Source organism: Clupea harengus, chromosome 4 (assembly GCF_900700415.2).
Source record: "Clupea harengus chromosome 4, Ch_v2.0.2, whole genome shotgun sequence".
NCBI classification, from domain to species: domain Eukaryota; kingdom Metazoa; phylum Chordata; class Actinopteri; order Clupeiformes; family Clupeidae; genus Clupea; species Clupea harengus.
The window spans coordinates 31,040,991-31,048,490 of record NC_045155.1 but is presented as its reverse complement, the minus strand read 5'-3'; the positions used below and the strand labels follow the sequence as shown (position 1 = coordinate 31,048,490).

The 7,500-nt window shown below is 50.3% G+C and overlaps 1 protein-coding gene across 2 annotated transcripts in view; it reads right to left on the bottom strand.

Moving 5' to 3' along the window:
- The window catches only part of LOC116220247 (histone-lysine N-methyltransferase PRDM16-like), a 147,502-nt gene that overhangs the window by 67,074 nt on the left and 72,928 nt on the right, over nucleotides 1-7,500 (bottom strand). For both annotated transcript variants that reach the window (XM_042707700.1, XM_031565617.2), the window contains exon 2: nucleotides 3,516-3,871. In XM_042707700.1, the coding sequence (XP_042563634.1) occupies nucleotides 3,516-3,871 (356 nt within the window). The remainder of the gene's footprint in view (nucleotides 1-3,515; nucleotides 3,872-7,500) is intronic.

Genomic DNA, 7,500 nt, shown 5'->3' with positions numbered 1-7,500 from the left:
TGATTGTTATCTACCGTCCACCAGGACAACAGGGTGATTTCGTCCATGAGCTGGACACCCTGCTGTCATCCATCCCTGAGCAGGAGTGTCCAACACTCATCCTTGGCGACATGAACATCCACCTAGACAATCCCAACTCAGCTGACTTTCGAACCCTGGTTCACTCGTTCGACCTACAACAGGTCCCCACTCCTCCAACTCACAAAGCAGGAAAAGAGCTTGACCTCATCCTTGCTCGGAACTGCACCACGGACAACCTAACGGTAACCCCTCTGCATGCTCGGACCACTTCTTCATTCGCTTCGATGTTCGGCTCATTGAGCAACCCTCTGTCCCCCCTCCGATGGTCTCGTTCCGGCGCAACCTCCGCAACCTCTCTCCCACCCACTTTTCCTCTCTGGTTTCTTCTGCTCTTCCACCTTTATCCACTTTCTCCTCACTAGGTGTCAATGATGCCACAGAAGCTCTCTGCTCCACTCTGAGCTCATGCTTGGACAGCTTGTGTCCACTTTCCACCAGACCTGCTCGATCTACCCAGTCTCATTCGTGGCTGAGTGATACCCTCCGAACGCAGCGCTCCAATCTCAGAGCGGCTGAGAGAAAGTGGCACAAATCTGCCGCACTGGACGATCTTGCAAGCTACCAGACACTGCTGGCCTCCTTCTCATCCAGCATCACTGCTGCTAAGAAGACTTTTTTCAATGACAAAATCAACGGTGCAACTGACGCTCGGAAACTATTCTCCACCTTCAAAACTCTGCTCTACCCTCCTCCTCCCCCCAGCTACTAACCTCACTGCTGATAACTTTGCTTCCTTTTTCACAGAGAAAGTGGCAGCCATCGGGAAACAGTTCGACCAACTGTCCCCCCCTAAGGGCGCAACCGTCAATAGCTCATCTTTTCCTTCTTTCATCCCTCTCAGCGAGAGTGAGGTCTCCAAAATCCTAACAGGTAGCCGTCCAACTACATGCCCGCTGGACCCCATCCCATCCAACATCCTTCAAGCCATATCGCCTGCCGTCTTACCGGCAATAACACAGGTGATTAATGCTTCATTTAATTCTGGAACATTTCCTTCTCTTTTCAAAGTGGCTCGGGTAACGCCGCTGCTCAAGAAGCCGTCTCTCGATCCCACTCAGGTGGAAAACTATCGACCGGTCTCACTTCTCACGCTCCTATCTAAAACCATTGAGAGGGCAGCTTCCAAACAGGTCACCGAGTTCCTGTCAAAGAACAATCTCCTCGATCCGAACCAGTCTGGATTCAAAAGCGGTCACTCCACCGAAACAGCCCTGTTGTCTGTAATGGAGGCCTTAAAAACAGCTAGAGCAGCAGCTCAATCCTCGGCTCTCGTCCTGCTTGACTTATCAGCTGCGTTTGATACAGTCAACCACCGCATCCTTCTGTCCATACTGTCAAGTATGGGCATTTCTGGCAATGCGCACTCCTGGTTTGAATCCTACCTCACTGGGCGCTCGTTCAACGTGTCATGGCAAGGTCAGCTGTCTGTACCTCACCGCCTCACCACTGGGGTGCCCCAAGGCTCGGTGATGGGACCACTTCTCTTTGCCATTTACACCACCTCGTTGGGCCCTATCATCCGCTCGCATGGTTTTTCCTACCACTGTTATGCCGATGATACTCAACTGTTTCTGTCTTTCCCTCCTGAGGACACCACGGTCTCGCGCGGATTTCGGACTGTCTCGCTGATATATCCACATGGATGAAAAATCACCACCTTCAGCTGAACCTGGCCAAAACGGAACTGATGGTCTTCCCAGCCAAACAGGTCATCCACCACAACATCAAGATCAATACTGACTCTTTATCTCTTGCTCCATCCAAAACAGCAAGAAACCTCGGGGTCATTATTGATGACCAACTGACCTTCACGGCCCACATCGCCTCTGTCTCCAGGTCGTGCCGCTTTGCGCTATACAACATCCGCAAAATCAGGCCGTACCTAACCCAGTATGCCACCCAGCTGCTGGTGCAAACCTTGGTGAGCTCCCGCCTTGACTACTGCAACGCCCTCCTAACGGGCCTGCCGGCTTGCGTGGTGAAACCACTACAGATGATCCAGAACGCGGCGGCGCGTCTGGTGTTCAACCAACCGAAAAGGGCACACGTCACCCCGCTACTCATCGAGCTCCACTGGCTGCCAGTAGCTGCTCGCATTAAGTTCAAGTCACTTATGCTTGCCTACAGAGTGCTTACTGGTTCTGCTCCCACCTACCTAAATGCTCTTGTAAGGGCAAATGTTACACCCAGGACGCTGCGCTCGTCTAGTGAGCGTCGTTTGGCACTGCCGTCCGTGCAAGCACGGCAATCCAGACTATTTTCATTTATAGTTCCACGTTGGTGGAACGAACTGCCTAGTACTACCAGAGCAGGGGCGTCCCTCTCTACCTTCAAGAAGCTTTTGAAGACCCAACTCTTCAGAGAGCACCTCCCTCCTAACTGGCACCTGACTAGCGCTTAACTTGCACTTTCAGCAGTTACATTCCTGCACTTCTTTTTCCTCTTTTCTAGGTTTGTTGTTTTTCTTAATTCTCATGTAAAGTAGTATTTATTGTTACACCATGCTTTTTTATTGCTCTTAGCTTGACTGTTCTCTCCCTTGTACGTCGCTTTGGACAAAAGCGTCTGCTAAATGACTAAATGTAAATGTAAATGTGTGGGTGGGTGTGAGTGTGTGTGTGAGTGTGTGTGTGTGTGTGTGTGTGGTGGGGGCCTTTTCAAAGAGTCTGCTGACTGGAATAGCCAAACACACCCACATACCCACCCACCCACCCACCCACCCACCCACACACACACACACACACACACACACACAAACACACACACACACACACACACACACACACACACACACAAACACACACACACAAAACTTGCCTCTTTCCCATGAGCTCACAGCTCACTTACCTTTCTCCTGAGGTCATGACCTTTCTCTCGTCATCGCGTTTCACTTTTATTTATGTTTATAAATCTCTGCCCAGCTAAAGATTACTCTCAACCCAAACAGCGCTCTCAAACCATAAACATGTGCATCCATGGGGAGAGAGGCCTCCAGGCTGACATTCTTCTGAAATCCCATTATTGCCGGGCACAAAAGTGACGCTAATATAGAACTTTACTCATGATTATTGTGTATAACTTACTTCCTGTTGTGGCTGCATCTCTCTGTATGTGTGTGTGTGATTGGGTATATGAGTGTTTGTGTGTGAGAGAGATAGTGTATTTCATTGGGTGTGTGTGTGTGTGTCTGTGTGTATTTTTGAGTCCTTGTGATTCAGTGAGTGTGTGCACATTTCAATGAGTTTATGTGTGCACATAAGTTTGTGTGTGTGTGTGAGACTGTATGCTTGAGTCTGTGTGTTTCAGTCTTTGTGTACGCATGTTTGCATGTATGCATGTTTGAGTGTGTGTGTGTGTGTGTGTGTGTGTGTGTGTGTGTGTGTGTGTGTATGTGTGTGCGTGTGTGTGTGTGTGTGTGTGCATGCGTGACTTACCTCCCATCCGTAAGTGGTCTCTCTGAGGCTGGTGCAGGACGTGGTGCCGTAGGGTCCGAAGCGCTCGCCCATCCCGATGCCACACTTGGCCCAGATGCCGAGTCCGGCTCCGGGCATGGAGGACTCGCGCAGCTCCAGGTTGCCGGGGATGGGAATGTCGTCTGGAATGTAGACGGGCACCTCGTAGGGCGAGCCCTCTTTGGGGGTGAAGTCCTCGTCGTTGGGGTGCGGTGAGGGGGGCCCCACGGGGATGGGGGACATGATGGCGTCCTCCGTCTCCTCGTCCGCACTCTCGCCCCCGCCGCTGGGCACGCTGGGCTCTGTGTCAAACACACTACCTACCGCCTCACTGTCATCTGAGGGAGGAGGAGAGAGGGGGGGAGAGTCAGGTTAGAACTCCATGCAAAAGTTCTGAAATATTCATCATTGATCATCATCATCATTGTAATCATCATTATTATTGTCCTATGCAGTGGTATCCAATGAAGCAGCCCGGGGGGCAACACGTAGACACCGATTTGAATTCCAAGATGGTTAGGATAGGCCTGGGCACCTCACCCTTTAGACGCCCTGAGCACCTCACGCTTTAGACGCCCTGGGCACCTCACCCTTTAGACGCCCTGGGCACCTCGTGTTTTAGACGCCCTGGGTGCCTCGTGTTTTAGACACCCTGGGCACCTCACCCTTTAGACACACTGGGCACCTCACGCTTTAGACGCCCTGGGCACCTCAAGCTTTAGACACACTGGGCACCTCGTGTTTTAGACGCCCTGGGCACCTCACCCTTTAGACCCCTGGGCACCTCACGCTTTAGACGCCCTGGGCACCTCAAGCTTTAGACACACTGGGCACCTCGTGTTTTAGACGCCCTGGGCACCTCAAGCTTTAGACGCCCTGGGCACCTCGTGTTTTAGACACCCTGGGCACCTCGTGTGTTTAGACGCCCTGGGCACCTCACGCTTTAGACGCCCTGGGCATCATCTCGCGCTTTAGACGCCCTGGGTACCTCGTGTTTTAGACGCCCTGGGCATCATCTCACGCTTTAGACGCCCTGGGCATCACCTCACGCTTTAGACGCCCTGGGCACCTCACCCTTTAGACGCCCTGGGTGCCTCGTGTTTCAGACGCCCTGGGTGCCTCGTGTTTTTTGCAGGAGCACTATGAGCGCCTCGAGTTGAAGAAACCTGGTGTAGCTATTGGTGCTCATCACTGTCAGTTTAATGTCTCCTAGCAACATTTCAGGCATTCTGACCAATCAAAGCAGTAACATTGTTTATAGGGGCGGGGTACGTTTATTTCCGTTGTACTTCACACCTTAGCAACGAGAACTTTATTTAAATAAATAGAACTGGTATGGTCTGAGTGTTGCGTTACTCTTTGCTGCTGTCCCGCCGTTTTTCTCATTGTGATCCCCGCCTGAGTCACCTTTCACTGCCCACACAACACCCAAAGCATTCTCAGAACAGCCTGCCATTCTGAAGACTGCTGCTTCGGCTGTTCTAGAATGTTCTGTCTGAGAGAGCTGATGTTCTGTGCAGTGAGAGCTGAGGCCCTTTCCTGTCCTCTCGGCTTACAGATAATGAGGATAAACGGTGTCTGTGTCTGCATGCGTGTGTGTGTGTTAGTGTGTGTGTGTGTGTTAGTGTGTGTGTGTGTGTTAGTGTGTGTGTGTGTGTGTGTGTGGAGGAGAGCTGAGGCTTTCGCAGTCACCTGTGTTTACCGTCACCCCACGCTTGACAGCGTAATTGTAGCACCAGCCAAGCGGCCTGTTAATCGTGAGACACAGACGGTGCCCACGACGGAAAAATTTAAACACCCTGACATCTCCACACCAAAGCACGCAGGCGTCCTCTCCCTCCTAATGGTCAGCCATTAACTCAATTGATCTGTCAGTGACTAGCGGGGAGACGGCTTCAAAGGGGCATCAAGACTAAGCAGAGAGCCAGTCAGTGAAAAGATGTGACGGCTGGGGAAGACCTAGGGGAAAGAGCCGGGCCGAGGAGGAGACAGAGCTCCAGTGTTCACTGAACAGCCTTGGCCACAGAGGAGCGGTCAGAGCTCTTAACACACAACAATCAGCGCTAACGCTAACTATCTATCCAGCGCTCACCGGAGCATGTGCTGCAACAAAAAGATTTTTTTTTTTTTTTTTTTTTAGAAGTAAAGGCTTAAGAATCTCACACAGACTCACACATGTCAGCAAACTGTCTTTCGGTCTGTCTGTCTCTTTCTCTCTCTGTCTTCTTCTCTCTCTCTCTCTCTCTCTCTCTCTCTCTCTCCTCTCTCTCTCTCTCACACACACACACACACACACACACACACAATCTGATACACACATGAACATGTCCACACAGAACCCACTCTTATAGTTGCTGAGGCAACGCTGGTGTCAGTGTGCGGGTAGATTCTGTGTAATTTGTCGAAGCAGCACTGCAGTTTGCTATCCAAACATCAGACCAGCAATCAGGCCTAACTAGGCCGCAATTACAGCGGGAGTGCGTCCAATCACGCCACGGCCAAGAGCACGGCTTTACGACTCCAAAATGATTCCTTTTGAATTCCGCACTATTTACGCATAAGCACAAGGTAGCAAGGGACACAGGCCAAGTCCTCTCTGTCCCTCTCTCTCTCTTTGTCTCTCTCTCTCACTCTTTCTTTCCTTCCCCTCTTCTCTCTCTTTGCTTTCTCGCTTTCTCTTCTCTCCCTCTCTCTCTCTCTCCTCCATCTCTTCTCTTCTTTTCTATCCATCTTTCTCTTTCTCTCTCTCAGTCGTCCGTCGTCGTGTTTCATATCTTTCATTCTCGACTGTGTTTATTTATTTGATCTTTTTCACTCTGTCCTTTTTTTTCTTGCTCTCTGTAAAATGTGTGCTGTAAAACATCCGCGGATGTTTCAGTGTCACTTCCTCACCCTGATCAAGGCAATATTAAAGGGCTTGAGTTTATGACACTGTTGAGCTTACTGGAGGCAAACCCCTGATTAGTCTTGCCCAAAATCTCAACCAATGGGAACATCTTATCTCTCTCTCCGAGCCTCTGGCGAGCCAGCACTCCCTGCTGCTTTTACGACTCCCCGTGTATCTCATTGGTGCGGCGTCAACGTCACGTGTGTTTGCCGCTGATGTCATTCAACCGCAGCACTTGGGGACTTCACCGCCAGGCGATATAACTCCATCAGCCCGGCGATATAACTCCATCAGCCCCGCCGTTTCTCTTTGGGGCTCGCATAAATACGAGTCCTCTCAGACAACGCGCTCGTAAAAAAAAAGCCAACCCCAAAGCCAACCGCTCGCAGGGTTAACGGACATGTAACTGAAGATGTAAATCTGAAGTATTAATACAAGCAAGACAACCCAGAGACAGAAAGAGAGATTGAGAGAGAGAGAGAGAGAGAGAGAGAGAGAGAGGATGGTATGAGAAGAGAGAGCAAGAATGAGAGAGAAATAAAAGAAGAAAGAGGGGGGGAATGATAGAGGGATGGATAAACTGAGAGAGACACGGAGAGAGACGGAGCGAGAGGCTGGCATGGTTGATCAGTCTTGAGAGATCCGGGAAATGTATCTCATAAAGCCGCGGCCATAAAAATAAAGGCTTTTAAAACAGATTCTGCGTCATCCTGTGATTCTGAGGGAAAAGAAACGTTTTAGCCGTTTTCTTTTTTTTTTTTTCTCCCTCTCTCCCTCTCTTTTTTTTAATGATCAGACCTTCCGCGCGGCTCAGACCAGCCAGCCAATTAAGTGGGGAACACGCGGTCCAGCGGTAGCTTCCCATATTCACAGATCAATTAAACTTTTATGGCCGCAGCCGAGCTGGAGAGCTGCTGAAGAATCAAAAGTGTTTTCAAACTATTAAAACTTTTTTTTTTCTCTCCCTCTCTCTCTCTCCTCCTCTTCTCCTCTTTAGGCTTTTGCTTTCGGTAAAGATGGCCTCTGGCCCATCCAGCTCAATTTTGAGAAAAGACAGGGCTTGGAAAATCTATTAAATAC